The sequence below is a fragment of the Copadichromis virginalis genome, linkage group LG14 (genome assembly GCF_057382275.1).
Source record: "Copadichromis virginalis isolate Kocher_CV1m ecotype Utaka linkage group LG14, C_Virginalis_male_GT1.1, whole genome shotgun sequence".
Taxonomy (NCBI): Eukaryota; Metazoa; Chordata; class Actinopteri; order Cichliformes; family Cichlidae; genus Copadichromis; species Copadichromis virginalis.
In genome coordinates, this window is record NC_140631.1 from 22,019,913 (window position 1) to 22,039,872 (window position 19,960).

Here is a 19,960-nt window from a genome sequence, read left to right on the forward strand (position 1 = left end):
CTCCGTGCAAACAGTGTATTAGCATTTTCTACTAGGCACTGCTACCTGAGCAAAATAGGAAATTTATTATTTATGAGTTATTTATTTTGGACTCTGGACAGAATAAAAGCTATGGTCCTAAAATTGTAGTAATATGCTTGCACGGGTCAGTTATTACGTAAACTGATTTTGAGCTGGTTACTCTGCAGGTTCAGCAGAGGTCAGCGTCACAACCACAAAGGATTAGATAAGATCAAGAGCCTGATCTCTTACGGGGACCAGAAGCCAGAAGGATGTCAACTGTTTGAAGCTTCACACTGATGAGTTAATGGTCAGAGGTTTGAGCAACCAGTGCACCGATGAGTTTTTATTTTTATAATCAGCAAACATACTGCTGGAAACCTGCACAGTAATATGCTTACTGTGATATGACCCATTCCTCTGTGGATTCACATTTTGATGCCTCAGGTTTCCCTCTTTACATTTAGGTTTTCTCTTGGCTTTCTGGAGTCAAGAGTGTAAAGAGTGTTATTTTTATCTTTATGGATGCGCCTTAATGGGAGAAACTCCATTCATTCATACATACATTTCCCCCCATGGTGCTGGAGCCTATTCCAGCTGTGATAGGTTAAGAGGCGGGACACACCCTGGAGAGGTCACCAGTCTAATATCTACTAATACCTGCTAAAATAGTTCCAGATTGATACAAATGAATTCATTCAGTGACTAAAACTGGAGCACAAATGTCTTACATCACTAAAAATGCTCCAAAAGGCACCAGCGAGTCAAGGCCAGTTTAGTGACTAAAATGAACTGAAATGACCCGTAGCAGGGAGCTAGTGGCAGTTTGGGAAACAGCCTATTGCTTAAGAGAGCCAGACTCCTACTGAATCAGTAGGAATTTAGGGACATTTTAGAACTTAAAGAGATCAGTTAATAAAAACAAAATTCTTCACTCTACTTCTTGGAAATTAGATGATATATTGTGCATATTAACATTATGTGTTTACAATGTATAAACATTTGTTTTAGGGTCGGAATATTACAGTTTTTCTCGATTGCTTAAACACTATAACCAGGCCTCTAAATTAAAATTTCAAAACCGTAACGCTACTGTTCAAAAAGCTCACCCATTTCCCTGAACTATAAACACTATTCCCTGCTTTGACACATGACTCAAATTTGGTGAACTGTTACTGCAAAACTCTACACACAAATCCCTACATTTTACAGTGCTTACACCATGTAGTCATTTAGAAAGCACTAGCATGCAATAATGTTAACTTAAGTCAGCATAGCTTGAGCTCAATTAGCACACAATTAACCAGGTGGAAACACTAGGAGTCAAAATTTAGCACACACCAATCAGAACCTGCGATGGATAGATAAAAGGGCCAAAGTCAGCTCATTCAGGTTTGAAACAATGGATCCAAAGAGATGCAAAGGAAGAGGACGTGGTGAAGGAGGAGGACGTGGTGGAAGAGGAGGAGGACGCGGTGAAGGAGGTGGAGGTGGAGAACGACGGCGACAAGGAAGGGGAAGAGCAAGGGCAAGAAGACAGTCAGTCTCGGATGAAATTCGAGCCACTTTAGTTGACCATGTCCTTGTCCATGGGATGACTATGAGGGAGGCTGGGCAACGAGTGCAACCAAATTTGAGTCGCTTCACTGTTGCCTCCATCATCAGAACCTTCAGGGAGGAAAACAGGTAGGTGTACTTGCAGTAAGACTGCTTTGTACAGTAACGTTTAAGTTACTGAACTTATGTGTCTTGAGTTTCAGTATGTTTCCATTATTTGCCTGTAAAATGAATGTGTGACAGTTACAGTAATGAGTGCTTCTATTTTTGTAGGACACAGAGACGACCACCTGGTGGAGGCAGGTTAAGGCTTTTGTCGGAGGAGCAAGAGAGGGAACTTGTAAACATGGTAATTGCAAATAATGTAATCTGCCTGCAAGAGATTCAAAGGAGAGTGATTGAGGATGATCATCTTTTTCGAGGCATAAATGCCATCAGCCTCTCCACAATTGACCGCATCCTCCGAAAGAATCAATTCCGGATGAAACAGGCATACCGAGTCCCTTTCGAACGAAACTCTGACAGAGTGAAAAACCAACGTGTGGAATATGTTCAGGTATGAGTTTTGATACTGTATAAAGTATTGTGTACCATCACAGCATGGCAGTTTATGCTGCCATTTCAGCACTCTTGAACTGTGGTTCAGGGTACCGATTGACTCTACTGTGTTATGTGTTCTGCAGAGAATCTTTGAGATTGAAGGACGGCCTGTTCCCCATGAAATAATCTTTGTGGATGAGGCAGGTTTTAACCTGACCAAAAGAAGGAAAAGGGGGAGGAACATAATTGGCCATCGGGCTATTGTAAATGTCCCTGGTCAGCGTGGGGGGAATGTCACTATGTGCGCAGCCATCAGCCAATGAGGGGTACTCCACCGCCATGGCGTACTAGGACCCTATAACACTATGCTTCTCCTTGCTTTTCGTGATGGTTTAAGACAACATATGTTCCAGCTGGACTACAGGGAACCAGCACAGCCAGAGCAGCCTCACTACGTTGTTGTGTGGGATAACGTCAGCTTCCATCGCGCTGCTCTGGTTCGTGACTGGTTTACCCAAGGTTTTCTAATATCTTTCTGCCTGCATACTCTCCCTTTCTAAACCCGATAGAGGAGTTATTTTCGGCATGGCGGTGGAAAGTGTATGACCGAGAACCTTATGTCCGTGTTCACCTCCTTCAGGCCATGGAAGAGGCCTGCCTAGACATATCAGTAGATGCATGCCAGGGGTGGATCAGGCATGCAAGAGGATTTTACCCCCGCTGCCTGGCTGGGGCCAATATAGCCTGTGATGTGGATGAGATTCTCTGGCCTGACCCAGACCAAAGACAAGATGCTGAGGTGGGATAATGTTTCTGGTGTGTGTTGTACTGTATAGTACATGAATGACAATGTGCCACTGTACATACATTGGTTGCGTCTTTTGTGTTTATCATGTGACAAGGGTTTTGAAGGGGAGAACCATAAGCAACCTATTTGTTTTGGAACTATTGTTTTGAATTAATTGTACCAGTGTGCAAAACTCTGTTGTAGTGTGTGTGTTTTTGAGGGCTTGTGTTTGATGTCTGAGGGCAAAGTTTGGTTTTTCAGCAGGAGTGAATAGTTTTGGGTGTAGAGCTTCATTTTGACCTGGAAATAGGATGTTTGGGAAATTGAGTGAGATGTTATGGATTTGTGTTTACTGTTGTGAGGATATGAGGCGTAGTTTCAAGAAATGTGTTTTAGCAATCGAGAAAAACTGTAACATGTTCAAAATAAGTCTGGGACAAATGGCGTGCCAACTTTATGAGATACTAATGTGTATATTTTTAGCTTTATAAATATATCTTTCAATCTCTCTCACTACAGCGCCGTATTTACTGTTTGTCCACACTGAAAAATCCAAAGCATGCTTATACTTACAGCAGAGCTGTAATGAACAATCAATTATGTCAGTTTTGAGCTGCAAGAACAACTATGCCATGACTAAAGTGCTTTTTTCATTAGTCAGTGCTCCAGCAAAATCTAGTTGTCCCAGTGTGTTTTCTTTCAAGAAGCTGTGGCACCCTTTAAAAGCCCAGAGGAAAGAAACTCTTTGTAGAAAGAAATGGGGCTCAATGGGATTGAGCAGTGATTTGTTCAAATTTAACAACCAGGAGAGGTCATGCGGAGGCATATCTTTCGGTCAGGGTTACATTTGCCCCATTATGATGATGGTGGATACATCATTTAAAAAGTGTAGTGCCATTTGCTTTCAGCTTCCTTCCAATCACTGAGATTGTTAGAGGAGGAATTAGCTTTGATACAGGCAACAGCAAAGAAAGAATGACACAAGAGCAGAGAGAGGACAAAGAGATAAGAAATCAGAGAGATGAGGAAAGATCACAAGAGGTCAGAAGTAATGGAAAGAAAGTTGAGACTTGCAAGTTCAGTTAAAAAGAAAAATCTGAGGTTCGCCTGTTTCCAGGATCTGAGGGAAACTCCAGAGTCTGGTGATAAAATGTCACTTAAAGTGAGTCCATTTACATACAAGTAAATGGACTGTATTTATATAGCGCTTTACTAGTCCCTAAGGACCCCAAAGCGCTTTACATATCCAGTCATCCACCCATTCACGCATACATTCACACACTGTTAATGCATTACACAATTATATAAAAAGCAATTAAGGGCTGTTTTACCCAAAATATAATTGCAACCCACAATTTCTCTTAACCTTAATAATGACATAATTTCAGCTAAAAACAGGAAACCAAGGCTACAATATGCACAGTTTACCAGAATTGGACAACAGAAGATTGGAAAAACATTTCCTGGTCTAATACGTTTTTAGGGAAACCATGGACCATGGAAGCACGGCTCCATCCTGCTTTGTACCAACAGTTCAGCTGCTATTGGTGTAATAGTGTGAAGGATAACTGAGCATCATTAAAATGGTAGTAAATATTTCTGCCGACTGCGTCCATCCTTCAGTTATACTTCAATTCAATTTTATTTATATAGCGCCAAATCACAACAACAGTTACCTCAAGGCGCTTTATATTGTACAGTAAATCCTATAATAAGAGATATAGAGAAAAATCCAACAATCATATGACCCCCTGTGAGCAAGCGCTTTGGCGACAGTGGGAAGGAAAAACTCCCTTTTAACAGGAAGAAACCTCCGGCAGAACCAAGCTCAGGGAGGGGCGGCCATCTGCTGCTGCTTAGGGTGAGAGAAGGAAAACGGGATAAAGACATGCTGTGGAAGAGAGACAGAGGTTAATAACAGGTATGATTCAATGCAGAGAAGTGACTGGAAAGGAAAAACTCAATGCATCATGGGAATCCCCCGGCAGCCTACGTCTATTGCAGCATAACTAAGGGAGGATTCAGGGTCACCTGGTCCAGCCCTAACTATATGCTTTAGCAAAAAGGAACGTTTTAAGCCTAATCTTAAAAGTAGAGATAGTGTCTGTCTCCCGAATCCAAACTGGAAGCTGGTTCCACAGAAGAGGGGCCTGAAAACTGAAGGCTCTCCCTCCCATTCTACTTTTAAATACTCTAGGAACAACAAGTAGGCCTGCAGAGCGAGAGCGAAGTGCTCTAATGGGGTGGTATGGTATTATAAGTTTATTAGGGTAAGATGAGGCCTGTTATTTAAGACCTTGTATGTGAGGAGCAGGATTTTGAATTCAATTCTGGATCTGGAGCCAATGAAGGGAAGCCAAAACAGGAGAAATCTGCTCTCTCTTTCTAGTCCCTGTCAGGACTCTTGCTGCAGCATTTTGGATTAGCTGAAGGCTTTTCAGCGAGTTTTTTGGACATCCTGATAATAATGAATAACAGTCGTCCAGCCTGGAAGTAATAAACGCATGAACTAGTTTTTCAGCGTCACTCTGAGATATTTCTAATTTTAGAGATGCTGCGCAAATCAGCAGTCTTACATATTTGTTTAATATGTGCGTTGAAGGACATGTCCTGGTCAAAAATGACTCCAAGGTTCCTCACAGCGTTACTGGAGGCCGAGGTAATGCCATCCAGAGTAAGAATCTAGTTAGATACAATATTTCTAAGCTTTTCAGGGCCGAGTACAATAACCTCAATTTAATCTGAATTAAGAAGCAGAAAGTTAGCGGCCATCCAGGTCTTTATGTCTTTAAGACATTCCTGCAGTTTAACTAATTGGTGTGTGTTATCTGAGTACTTAGTTATCAACATGCTGTTGTGCACTATGTAGTTTTAACCCATCAGTTTTTTGTCTTTAATTGCATGTGTTTCTACATATGCATGTGTTTGCATGTGCATCTCAGCATCTCTCTGTTAAAGATTTAGTCTAGAGTGAATTGCGTCATTGTCCTGTCAGTCCTCAGCAGACTAATGAGCTGTAATGTGCCTCTTGAGCTTCCTACTCATTTAAAATAATAACTTTTTCACTTCCTTGCTTGATTATCCTAGAGGGAAGTGTTTCCCCACAGGCTTTAGATCGGTCACAGCAGATCAGCTCTCTGTGAAGATAATTTTGCAGAGAGAGCTGCCAGAGTCCAGAGAGAACAAAAAGAACAGAAATGAGAAAGACTTTGTCATGATAGTCATCAGAGGCAAAAAGGCGATGAGTGACACAAAAAGTAAAAGAGGAATATGTGGATGGGAAAGGGAAGATAATGAAGGTGGAAATGCATCGTGCTCATTTCTTGGCATTAATAAACTGACTTCAGACACCTGACAAGGAAAGAGACACTGGATAGGAGTGAGAGAGGAAATGAGAGGATAAGTGCGATGATGGATTAGAGGAGACAAAGGAAAAATGGGAAGAGGTAGTGTGAGGAGGATGATTTTTGAAAGAGTGGTAGTCATTATCAACCATGTCATGTCGGGTGGGAATGAGAATAAATTAGTAATAATTAAAACTTTAAAGTGAGATTATGGCAAGAAAAAAATCTAGTGGGGTAAAAAAATAAACGTTATGTTTGTAAAGGAAAGTACCCAATTATATAGCACATAAAGGCCGGCTGGCACATTCATGCTATTCTAATTTTCTTCTTTTCATTTTAAAGATTGGACCTACAGTATTAGCCCAAAAGATATCAGTATGTTCTTACCCAGTGATAACAAGCTTAGCCTGACTTATCTGATTCCACAAAGACATATAAACTTATATATAACGGAAACCCACCAGATAGGAAGGCTCTTTGGCTGTCTTTGTCAACATCTTCATCCTACTTTCTAATTCCCAGTGCTTAGTAACTCCAATCTCTTAACTACATGAAAATCCTTTAACTACACGTGTTTAATGTAAATGTCAAATATTCTGATGTCACACGTTTTCTCTTGCTGTTATTGTGCTGAGCGATCCCTATACTGTAGATTGCTATAGAAAAAGAGGTAGCATAAATAGGCTCCCTTGCATTGCTCATTTGCAGCAAGTAAAATTAAATACATCCTCCACACTAGACATGAACCCAAGATGGCAGCATAACAAGCTAAATGATCCATAAAACTGAAGCGCAAGAGGAACCGAGCAGCTGGGGTTCATCTCAGCTCCTTGCAGAGTCTGACCCTGAATATATCAGCTCGAGGGTTTTGCCCTGTCAGCAGGGTTAAGTCAGGTTAACTGGCAACCTTTTTCTTACTGTAAGCCTTATTCTTGCCTAGCTCGATTAGTATAGTTTACATATTTCTCTTATCTCCTTTTGAGAGGAGCCTAAAGTGTTATTAACTACTATGATGAGAATTTAAAAAGCTCAATTGGTGTTGCATAATATACACCGTGGTCTATTCCTCCTTTGTGTCACGCTGTACCCTCTGTTCTTCCCCTTTCATCCCTTTCTCTGTCATCTCTCACATCCCTCCTTTCATGCATGCGAGGCACCAGACCGTGAAATCCACATTGTGAAACCCCTCTTTTGTACAAACACACACACACACACACACACACACACACACACACACACACACACACACACACACACACACACACAGAGTCCTGACCAGACCCCTGACTCGTAACATTTTTTTCGTCTCGATTTCGTCGTAACTCAGATTTTACTAATTTTGCGACAAAGCTGGTCTCACCGCGATGTGAGGAAAACCTAAATCACATAAACCTTTTAACAAATAAACAATAAAAAACTATAGGGGTCAATTTCCCTTTAAACTTCAACTTTTAACCTTTGGCTGAATATCGTTGGCTCCTGCATGTTCTCTGTATACTGGAGAAGCGCTTAATGAAAGAGTTTGGACAGAAAACAAAAGTGCTGTTTTCATTTAAAAAATTGAAAAACTGGGAAACTACAGAGTAGCTTTGATTCCCTTTACTTTCCTGGATCACGTACCATTTCATGGAAATACATTCATGTCTTGATGACCGACTTCAACATGAAAAAAATGAACACTTTTGCATCATGAATGATTATTACAGTACTATTACTGTTGCAGAGAACACATATTATGCACAATGTGATGGTGTGGGATGCTTAGAGGATGAATGGACAAAAGAATGGTGAAGAATAACAACTGTCTGATTACAGATGTTCAACAAAGGTTATCTTTGCTGACATGTAAACACTTCTATTCGCAGCTGTGACGAGGACCAACAACTTGAAAATCCATTTCCTTTCTATTACAATACTGACTACAATTTTGCTGTCTGGAAAAGACTATTAAAACATCTGACTCAAATGATGAAGCCATTTATTTGTCACTTGCAATTGCCTGCAGCAAAATTGGACCTCTTCTGACCATACATACAATACACAAACATCACATCAGGTAGACAGGTCAGAACAGGTAGCATAAAGAAAAACAATCAAATGTACAAAACAATAGGGGGATGGAGGAGAGACAAAGAGAACTCTTGTTAGACTGACCTCCTAGTAGGAAATCAGTATGAGAACAGAAAAACCAAAAATGGCAGTAGATGTAGTGGGGTGTGTGTTTTATTTTTAATTAAACCTAGTAGTCCAGTAGTCATGCTACTAAGATTTAAATTTGAAGACCACTTTGAAATGTGTAAAGTTGAACTGGTAAATTTTGATGTAACTTACAGATCCTTTTTCAAAATATGCTCCAAAACACAAAAATACCCAGCCAACACACACATGTGGGGCCCAAATGGGGAGAAGCAGTGCTAATATTTGGGGCCCACTTGGTAAACCCACCTGGGACCCAGCTAATTTTGTCCTCAGTCCTCAGTTTGTTGGGTCACACCTCTTAATCTTTCAAGCCAGGCGTTTTCAGTCCCAATGCCACAGGTGTATGAAATTAAGAGCCTAGCTCATGGAGTCTGTTAGACCCACTTTATTTCACTGAAACCTTTGTAAAAGAATGGGTTATTCTAAAGACTGAACTCGAGTATGGTAACAGGATGGCACTGAAGCTATAGGTCAGCTCTTGAAGTTTCTTCCATCATTAATAATCCACGATCAACCTTAAGTGGAATTATGGCAAAGAGGAAGTGTTTCAGAACCACAGCAACTCAGCTACAACTCAGTGTCAGACCAAATAAAGTTACAGAGAGTGGTCGTTGAGTACTGAGGTATATAGTAAGTTGCCAACGCTCTGCTGATTCAATAACTGCAGAACTCTACTCTGGCATTAACATCAGCACAAAAACCGTGTGCTGGGGGCTTCATGGTATGGGCTTCAATATGTCGGGTTCGTGTCGGGCTCGTAACCGAAAACTAGCTTTACTTTGTTATCTGGGTCAACTTTGCTAGCGAGAGACAGAGAGAGGCGTTGAAAGGCTGCTCCAACGGAACTTATTGTTTGAGAGGCAAACGCGAACACGGTGTACAGTCGAGTCTTAGCAGCTTACTTACAACTGGGCTCGTCAGGCACTCTTTTTGGCTGCAGTGGTTATTATTATATTTACATGCTTCCAGCTCCTGTTTCTGCTCAGTGACAGCTCTTACTTTTCCTTTTTCTCCCTCCCTCGTTCACAGACACATAACGTGTATGGCAGTCCATTCTCGCTGCAGCACGGACTACACTGCCCATGAAGCTACATTCTTTAGAGCTATGCTTGTAGCATTCTGCCTATTGCCTTCATATTAAATAATTTTTGTGAATAATTTTTAAAAAATATTTCTTCATGTCATTATGCAGCCGCAAGTAGGGGTGACATGGGCCGCGAGATTGAGACACAGGCATTAGAGCTTCTTAATGCGTGTTTTGTTTGGGGCGTGGAAACCAAAAACAGAGAGACCATAGCCAAACATATGAAACAGGAAAATACCACCATGTAATACCTTAATTTCAGCAAAGTAACTGTATTCTGAATACCACCTTTTTAAATGGTAACTGTAATGGAATACAGTTACTCATATTTTGTATTTTAAATACGTAACGGCGGTACATGTATTACGTTACTCCCCAACACTGGTCATGTATTATAGTTCTTTCCATTGTATGGCTCTTCTAGCACAATCTTTGGTGTGGTATGATCATTAAATAAAGAAGAATTTTAAACTGCCTGTTGTGCCTGAATTGTTTAAAAAAGGCTTCTCAGGTTCAACTTATAGTAAAATCATGTTTTTGCATTTCTTTAGAGAAGTCACTAAACTTTTACTTTAATTATCAAAACCAACAAATTCATATTATTGTTATGCTCCGCTATCTTTTACTATATGCATAGTGTAAATTCCCAATATTATCTCAAAAGATGAACTTAATCTTTCATAATATGCAATAAATTGATCCTAATGAGAAATGATGGTGTTCCAGCTGTGATGGCAACCAATGTAAATGCATGAATGCGCCACAACAATGCTGATTTCAAAGACACTTTCTCTCACTGCAAAGTAAATATTCACTTTACTGTTTGATGAAAATGAAATGATGAGAACTATTAAAGACAGTCCAACCCAAACTGTGGAATGGGTAACCATTAGTGCTAATAACCAGAGATTGTAGACTCTTGCACAGATAATTAGTGCTTAGCTTTGGTTGAGTGAAACTTCAAAGTGACCGGTCTTAATATGTACTTATAAATGTGAAATGACAGGAACTTTATCTGCTAAACTGACTAAATGTCAGTTTAGTGCCTGTTCAGAATGGGCCAGCTGCAGCTTTCTCATGAACTGCTTATGCAACAACTTCAAACTTGACTATTTCTTTGGTCTGATATAGTTGCAGGATGTTGCATCCCACAAGAATAAATACTTCTTTGAACATGTTGCAAATACCTCATGATGATGAAGCTCTTGGGTGCACCAAAACAACCACATAAAGACCCTTTGGAGGAGGTTGTGTCGGTACGGTTTCAAATGAACTCCAGAGCAGTTAGTTTATGGTGTGAACGTGATCCGCACCAACTACCTGGTGTAAGACACAAGTTTGAGCTAAAAAACGTCCCATAGCAACATATGCTTTTCATTTTCAGTGTGGGAAGGTGCTATAGCTGTGTAAAGGTATTTAGGGGCTGCCAACTAGCCTTGAAATCAATGTAAATTCTCTGTTTTCTCACACAGCACCTTCTTCCTGTATTTACTTTTGATTCTCCTATGAAGGACACATCATCTGATCCAGGCATTCTCATGTGGTTTGTAGTGACGCATTTTGGTTCACCTTAGCTCACTTGGATTTTTTCTTTGTGAAAACAAACTAAAGCATGGGGAAAAACTACAAGTTTACAAGGTAATGAATTATGACCTAAGAGGTATACAGTGCTACACAAAAATCATATCATTGCGAATGGTTTGATAGCGAGTAGATTCCTGCAGTTGCCTGTAATTTGCAAGAAAGATGATGTCTTGTCTGCAAACACTTGGTAGCTGCTCGCTGAGCAGTAGAGAAAGTGTGAAAACTAAAATCAGACAGGAAACAGACATTGCTTTCTTTCAAAGTAAAGGTTGTCCATTTTGGGGGGTTTTAGCAGTAAGACAACACTCGTAGGGAGACACAGGGAATCCACACAGCAATGAGGGAGAACGCGACGCCGAACAGAGGGAGACGCAGACAGAAATACACAGAGGGTTAACGAGGAAAGTGGGAACACACGGGGAACACAGCTGACACAGATAACCATAACGAGACAGGGCGGGGTGAACATAACACTGACGGGAGACGGGCAGAGTCAAACAGGAAGTACACAGAGGTTCAGACAGGAGGAGAGAGCACGGGGAGAACACAGACATAACAGGCTGGGGAAAACATGGAATAAAACACGAAAGGGGACAAGGGCTCATGAATACATAGAGGGGCACACAGGGGGTGAGAGTCACAAAGGGAAAGCACACAGGGAACCACATAACCGGGCAACTCAGGAAACAGAACCTAAACAGGGAACTGAATACCAAAATACAAGAGAACTAAGAATACTGGGCCAACACGGCCCAGGACCATGACAGTACCCCCCCCACAAGGGCTGGCTCCCGACAGCCAAAACCCGAGAACCAAGACAAAAACAGAAAACAACCCACCCAGGGCGGGAGGCGGGGGACCAGGACGGAGGGACCAGAACAGGAAACAAAAACGAACAACAGAAAACACAGGAGCACAAGACCATAGTTCAAATAAAGTTCAGGGGGCCGACCCAGAGCCCACCGGCACAAAAGTTCATGGGTCACACGGTCGGGGGGCCGACCACGCGGGTGGCACAGGAGACAGAGCTGGTCCGGAGGCCGGCCGCGTGGAAGAAGGCGGCGGCCAAGGAGACGATGGAGCAGTTCAGGAGGCCAGCCGCGCGGAAGGTAGCGGTGGCAGCGAAGGAGACGATGGAGCAGTTCAGGGGGCCGACCGCGCGGAAGGCAGCGGAAGGCAGCGGAAGGCAGCGGAAGGCAGCGGAAGGCAGCGGCGGCGACGAAGGAGACGACGGAGCAGTTCAGGGGGCCGACCGCGCGCAAGGCAACGGCGGCGACGAAGGAGACGATGGAGCAGTTCAGGAGGCCGGCCGCGCGCAAGGCAGCGGCGGCGACGAAGGAGACGACGGAGCAGTTCAGGAGGCCGGAGTGCGGGAGAGGTTCTCTTGAACACCCAGCGGAGACGAGGAGCGGCTGGAGGGGTCCTCCTGAACCCCCAGCGGAAACAGGTGCAGAGCCAGCTGGTGCAGAGACTTCTGGCTGAGGGGACACTAACTGTGGCTGCACAGGGCGCGCAGTCGGCTTAGAAGGCAACGGCTGGGGCTGTGCAGGGCTAACAGTCTGTCCAAGCTTTGTCAGCACGACGCTGTCCTCAACTGGCTGAGTGAGCTCACAAGAGCTTCTAGCAGAGGATGGCGGTGACTGGACGAGTTGCTGAACTACTGACTGATCAGGAAACAAAGTTACTAACTGAGCTAAGAACTGAACAAGCAATGGAAGAAACTGAGGTGACAACGGAGCGGATGACTGAGCGGGTAAATGAGCTGCTAACTGTGCTAAAGTCTGGACTGGTGACAAAACAAGAAACTGTGCTAATGACTGAGCTACAGACTGCGTTGTGGACAGGGATGCCAGGTGTAGTGGTAGGTGCGCTTGTGGTTGAGGTGACGGCTGAATGTCCATCAACCCCACCCGAGGGATAGGTACGGGTGCCGGGATGAACGGAGCCTCTGCCAGGCTGAGGATAGAAGCAGGGACCAGCTGGACCTCAGCCACCCTCACCCGAGGGGTAGGTACGGGTGCAAGGGAAAGCTGGGCCTGCGCTGCCCTGGTTATAGGAACTGGAGGTGGAGAGCGACACATAGGAACAGAAACAGTGACTGGGTGAACTAAGTTGTTGAAGTCAAATACAATGTCAGTAAACAGAGACTTATGGTGGGCTGGATCTAGCATCGCTGCTGTGTTTAAGTTGTCCAGGGCATCATTAGCAGTCTTGGAAAGAGTGGGTCTAGGGGCAGCCACAGGTACAGGAAAACTCATACAAGCAGCGTCCGGATGACCTGGATGTGGAACCACGCTACTCGCAGCCGTACCGGACGTAGCCCGAGACGTAGTGCACACAGAGTCCATGAAACCTGGCTGAAAAGCATGGTGCACAGAGTTAAACCAACTTAACCGGGGAACAGAAAAGTGAACCTGTGCAAACAGCTCGGTAGAGCTCAAACCAAAATCTCTTGCTAGTCTGTCTATAGCAGACGAAACCTTGCGGTTCTTGACCTTAGCAGGCATGGGAAAAGGTGAGGTTGCACAGGTAACGTCCGAGTTAACACTTTCAAGTTGGGGCACAGAAAAAACCACAACCTGAGAAACTAAAGGAGCAACACTGGGAGTCACAGCCCTAGAGTCCAAGGGCGGAGTAACACAGTTCTGCGGGGCTACAATGCTAGTAGCAGTGTGTAGATGAGTCTGGTGAGAAATAACAGTCTTAGGTTCAGTTACCTCCACGGGTGACACCGTCATATCCGCTGAACCAAAGGAAACGCTGCGAGCGTTTCCTGAATCAGAGGGCTCAAAAACACAGGGGTTACCAGCGAGAGCACCCGGTGAATGATCGGGCACGGAGGTGCCTCGCTGTATAGTGTCCCTGGAGTCCAAAAAAAAAGGGAACAGAATTATCCAAGTCCGGTGTCAAAAAAAACAGCGCCACTCGCGATTGTGCATGAGTTATGGAGTCCGGGACCCGAAGGCTCGGGCTGAGAGTGTGACACACGGTCACTCTCTCCCAGGGGTGAAAACTGCTCCGCTGCTCGGGAACGGCGACGGCGGGGACGCCGTTTTCTCCGGGAAGGGGGAGGAGACGAGCCGGGCCGCGAATCCGTCAGCAGGCCGGGCTGAACATCCTCTGGCTCTTCGTACGGGAGTGACTGCTCCGGGAGGACGCCTACAGTGGAGACGAGGAAGTCCTGGATGTGGGGGCGGAGCGCGCCGAATAGCCACGGGAGTCCGGACACCATCCGCTGTAGACGGACGGCTACGGTCTCCCGGTACTCACCCTCGGGCAGCGCCACCCACTCCTGACAGTAATACTCCACTGTATAAATCAGATCCTCCCGGAGGTCAGCGGAGGGGTTGTGAATCGCTGGGTCCATGTCGGAGTCGCGTTCTTCTGTCATGATCGGCTGTGTGGCAGGCGGGAGGAGGACCCAATCGCAAGATTCACAAACACGGGGATGAACTCAAAAGCAGCTTTATTGCTGACAGGCAGAACATAGGAAATACAGAACTCAACTAAACTGGGAATCAATAAACTAACACGCGTAGGGAGACACAGGGAATCCACACAGCAATGAGGGAGAACGCGACGCCGAACAGAGGGAGACGCAGACAGAAATACACAGAGGGTTAACGAGGAAAGTGGGAACACACGGGGAACACAGCTGACACAGATAACCATAACGAGACAGGGCGGGGTGAACATAACACTGACGGGAGACGGGCAGAGTCAAACAGGAAGTACACAGAGGTTCAGACAGGAGGAGAGAGCACGGGGAGAACACAGACATAACAGGCTGGGGAAAACATGGAATAAAACACGAAAGGGGACAAGGGCTCATGAATACATAGAGGGGCACACAGGGGGTGAGAGTCACAAAGGGAAAGCACACAGGGAACAACATAACCGGGCAACTCAGGAAACAGAACCTAAACAGGGAACTGAATACCAAAATACAAGAGAACTAAGAATACTGGGCCAACACGGCCCAGGACCATGACAGACACAACTTCTACTTTGATGGCAAACATTTTCTGTTTGCAGTTTGGACTTTTTAAACGTTCACTACTGCCGGGGTCGCAGTTGGTTAGTGTTTGCTCACAGGTTGGCATCTTCTATGCAAACGTTGGGCAACCACAGCAATTTGCTAGCAACCAAAGCATTTACAACAAGGTTTTTGTAGCAGCAATCCTTTTGTGACTGATTTTACCTAGCGACACCCAGCAACCATCACCAACTGGTCAGGGAATACACATCTTTCCCTAGCAACGGTTACCTACTGGTCTCAAGACTTGTGGAACTGAGACCTGCGAAAACCTTTGAACTTCTCACCATTTTACAATCTTTTGGGTCTCCAGAATTACAATTTCAGTATGAAGGACACCGGATGGACTGTTGTCAAACACCTAAAAATTTTCTTTCCTTATAGTCAAAACTGAAGCTCTATTATACAGGCATTAGAATTCATCATTCTCCTAAAGTAGCATGCATTATCTAAATCTAATATGAAAAAAATCTTCAAAACTTTGTAATAGTACTCATGTATTTTTTATAAGTTCACTTACTCTTAAACTAACATTAAATAAAATTGCACCGAATGCATGCGAAGAAGTTGGAATAATGTGGCCTTAGAAATCCTGATCATAAAATTTTCATTTTATTTTAATGGACTGTTGCATCTCTTTAACCTGTCTAAGGGTATTACTTTAATGTAGCCTTGACAGGCTTCTCTTCCTCCGATAAGTCATATAGAGAACTGAAGGGATGAATTATTTGTTCTCTGACTGAACGATGGCATAGAGTACTTAAGAGACAGAAGTTGTTGCAGAGGTCTTGCTTTTTATATTTCTAATGAATCACAAGAGGTATTGTTCTTCTTCTTTTTTTTTTAAAATTAGCCTCCATGTTAAAACATTGTATAAATGTGTTACACTCAGTTTGTGTTTGTATGCATGTATGTGTGTGTGAGTTTGTGCACGTAAGCAATTAAAGCCCTCAAACACAGTCCATCTGTAGTCCTGCCAGGGATGACTGTCTTTGAGGTGTCAAGAGATCCTCAAATACACACCAATGAGTTAATTCATATACACACAAAGACAAAACCTTTCTACAAACAAAAGCCTTCCATATTATTTAACATTTAGTCTCTATTTTGACTTTCTAGTTTCTTCTATCTAATACTCAGTTTGACCTTTTGACCACAGAATTACCTTGAATCTCAAGAAAAACTTCTATAAACAAAAGATGCTGTTTTTGCCGTTGTTTTATTTTGAGGCGAGGATACCTAAGGGAGGACATCTCTTGCCGATAAAATGAAAAACATAACAGTTTGTAGGCTTCATAAGACACAAGGATCGCAAGGAACAAATCTATAAGAAAATTCAAAGCATTTAGTTTCCTGGAAAGAAAACAGAAAGTCACCACAAGACAGGAAATTCTCATATTACTGTTTTTCCTGCCAAAAACAATGATCACTAGATTTTTGGCGGTACATTTAGTTTACAAGGGGGGATGGGCAGGGAAAGGAGAGGAGAACGGATTAATGACTGATAAACACAGATTTAAAGAGCTAGACAGTCGACAGTGTCATGATGACTGTTTGCACTTAGAGATCAGGGCTGCCTAACCTATTCCTAACAGAGAGCTATGCAAGATGTAGATTACAGTATTACTGTTTACATTATGTTATCATTCATGTGTCATTTGACTTTTAAACAATGAAGTTTTCATTTAATACTAGTAGATTCATGACAAGGATTGTTTTAAGTGGATCTGAACTGATTTAAATGAGAAGACACTGTGTCTGTGAAAAAAAAACAAGTTTTCCAAGCAGATGTACTGGCAACAATGTCTATATTTGGTGTTAGAAGGGCAGAGGAAAACAATGAGGTGAACTTGGTCACAGTTTTCATTGGCAGATTAAAACTCGAAGACCCTTCAGGCATAAATACAGGCCCCCTGCACGAGCACACAACCGGATGTAATGATGCAATGATGTAATGAGGGCAATGCATTACAAGCAGTACAGCAGCGACTTGTCATTTAAATCCTAAGCCATACCAGTCTTTATTGTCCTCTTGAACTTTCATGGGAAAGTATGATTTACAAAATGTATATCAAGTTCACTTCAGTACGACCAGTGACCAGGACCACAAACTCACCATTAAACTATTTACTGAGGTTGCTGTCCAAAAGAGCTGAAGGACTGAGTTTCCACAGCTCAGCAGTTCTAAACAATCTTTTTTTTTTTTTTTTTTTTTAGCAAAAAGAGTCACCCCCTTCTGTCCATTAGGAAGAAGACACCCAGAAGCTGTGACCAGGGGGTAGAGTGATTGTCTACTAATTGTAAGGTTTGATACCCGGCTTCTCCAGTCCACATGTGGGAAACCCAGCCCGGGAGCGAGGCTGGCTCTGGCGGTCAGAAAAAGCTGCAGTCATTGAACAATCTGTAGATTGCAGCAGACAACTCGGGCTCCGTTGGTTGTGGGGCGCTCCTGGGGGAAAAAACAGAATCCATCAGCCCGGTTGCAGGTGGGCGGCTGCGGCGAGGGGCCTGGGCCGGGACCACCTGATCATCTTTGTGGTGCGATGTGTTCAGTTAATGTTGGAGAGGAATAAAGGAGTGAGAACTGAGAGCTCTGTCATCCATGCTTACCTCCACATTGGGTGTGAGTGGAGCCCTCTAGTGGTCCACCACAAGGGCAACATTATGTAAGTTCCTGTTTGGGCGCTATAAAATACCTAGTTTTCTAAAAAGTTTGATATTTACCAAATTCGTGGAGTTTTTGTTTTTGTTTTGGATTATGTGTTGTGTTTCGCATCAGCTATTCAAAATGTGGTGCTTTTCTTACTTTTTATTTATTTAAGTATTTAATCACTACCAGCTGGAGAAAAGGCCACACTTGGTGGTTTGTATAGTCACCAAACAATTTAGCGGGGTTTTGAAAATGATCATGGTTTGAGTTAAAATAGACCTTTTCACAAGCCTAACTACATTTTAAAACATTAAACTTAACTTTTGCTAGGTTGCCAGGGTAACGTGTTCCAATCCCCAAGAACACGCCCCCAGAAAACCACCGGTACTTCACAATTCCACAGACTTGATTTTAAAACTGGTACCAACTCTGGACCAGCTCCAGATTTTTCTGCGAGACTAGTCTCCTGCAAGATTTGAAATATTTATTGTGTATGTCTGTGTGTGAGACAACAAAACAAGATAGCAATAATCAGGCCAGCCTGCTAGGCTGCTTAGATATGTATGTCTGAGTGTCTGTTGTTACTTTTCCAGTAAATTATGACTCACTGGCTTTGTCATTCAAGTCATTTTAAAGATTGAAGCATTTTACAAGCTGAGCTGAGCATAAACAGTTTACAGAAAATACGTTAATCTTTCACAGCACAGATCACGTCACGTCTCTGCAGATATGATCTAAGAGTCAGCATTGTGTAGACTTTCATTTCGTCGTGAAAACAGCCTGTACTGATTTCACTTAGTATGAAATCTCCAACATCAGGACATTCTACAGGTATCTGTACTGCAAAATGATTCTGTTTCACTTCCCTTCAGTAGAAAAAGCTTTACTTAGTAGTAGACCTGATTTGCTATTATACAGAGCTCTTTTTACTACGTTGATCTGTTAGCTATAATGGATTATGCAATTTCATAACATTACATCACGCAAAGTGCCCATTTACTTAATCCAAGGAAGGTCTGGCTGTAGATTGTTTTTGCCTATGAGTGCAGAGTGATAAAGTGTCTGACAGTCAGCCTGCCAGATGGGAGTCACTCTAATCTAAAAGGTGGCTCAGCAATAATGAGACACAGATGGTTGTGGTATGTTTATATAAAAACACATACAAATCACAACCAACCATGCAAGTGTGAACTCCTTTTTTAAGAGTTTCTTTTTTAAAACTGGAGAATAAACTTTCACTTATATCTGTTACAATATTTGTAAATGACTATTTGCGTCGGAAATTACTGGTTATTTGGAGATTTCGATTGAATTATCCTATTATTTGAAGTTATCATTTTAACTTAAATACAGTGTTATCCATTATCCTACCCAATCCAATTTTAACTGAAGAACACTCATTTTAAAAACGCAAGTTTGAAACACCACACAACATATCCATTAGCATTCTTTGTTAAAATTCTGTCCACACATCTGGACATCTAATATTCACCTTTTTTTCCCCTTTATGTTAGATTTGCATTGTTTATTGTCATTTATGCTTAGAAATATCTACTTATATATGCTTAGAGTTTTATAATTAGTTGTAGATTGATAGAGGTTTGATTCTTAGTCTGCAGAGACGTTGTGTGCATTCCAGAGTGCTCTGGCATTCACACCCACATTCTGGGAGCATGGGAGAGGTCGTACCTTGTCTTATTGTTTTATGGTAGGATAAACGTATCTATATCTGTTTTAGGCTAAGTGCCTTCTGTTTAGATGAACTGCTGGACTTCCAGACCAGCAGGTTTAGGGAAGTCGATTATGGGGTCACACTCTGACCACACACACACACACACACACACACACACACACACACACACACACACACACACACACACACACACACACACACACACACACACACACACAACGCACAGGCAAGGTACTCTGTGTGTATGTAGACGTCATATGTTAATGAACCTATGCTTATTCATGTAACCTCAATAAAAGAGCAGTGTTACGGGGGAGCAGATGAGAGCAACTGGGGTCAAGCGAAGGAACGCCGTTTGTCCAGTTCTCTCCCGTGCACGAGAAACATAAAGAACTTTGCCTACTCGTGTCTTGCTTTGCTGTGTAATTTAAGCTACAAACCTATCACTTTATTTCAGGTCTAGAGACAAGTCATTAACCACCTGGA

At 42.9% G+C, this 19,960-nt stretch overlaps 1 protein-coding gene and 1 long non-coding RNA gene across 2 annotated transcripts in view; one reads left to right on the plus strand and one right to left on the minus strand.

The window, feature by feature from the left end:
- The window catches only part of LOC146693915 (uncharacterized), a 340,133-nt gene that overhangs the window by 268,487 nt on the left and 51,686 nt on the right, over positions 1-19,960 (minus strand). The window lies entirely within an intron of this gene.
- Positions 1,601-2,420, plus strand: LOC146693931 (uncharacterized). The gene is made up of 3 exons (XM_085429665.1): positions 1,601-1,686; positions 1,831-2,113; positions 2,241-2,420. The coding sequence occupies exons 1-3, from the start codon at positions 1,601-1,603 to the stop codon at positions 2,418-2,420; spliced, it is 549 nt and encodes a 182-aa protein (XP_085285791.1).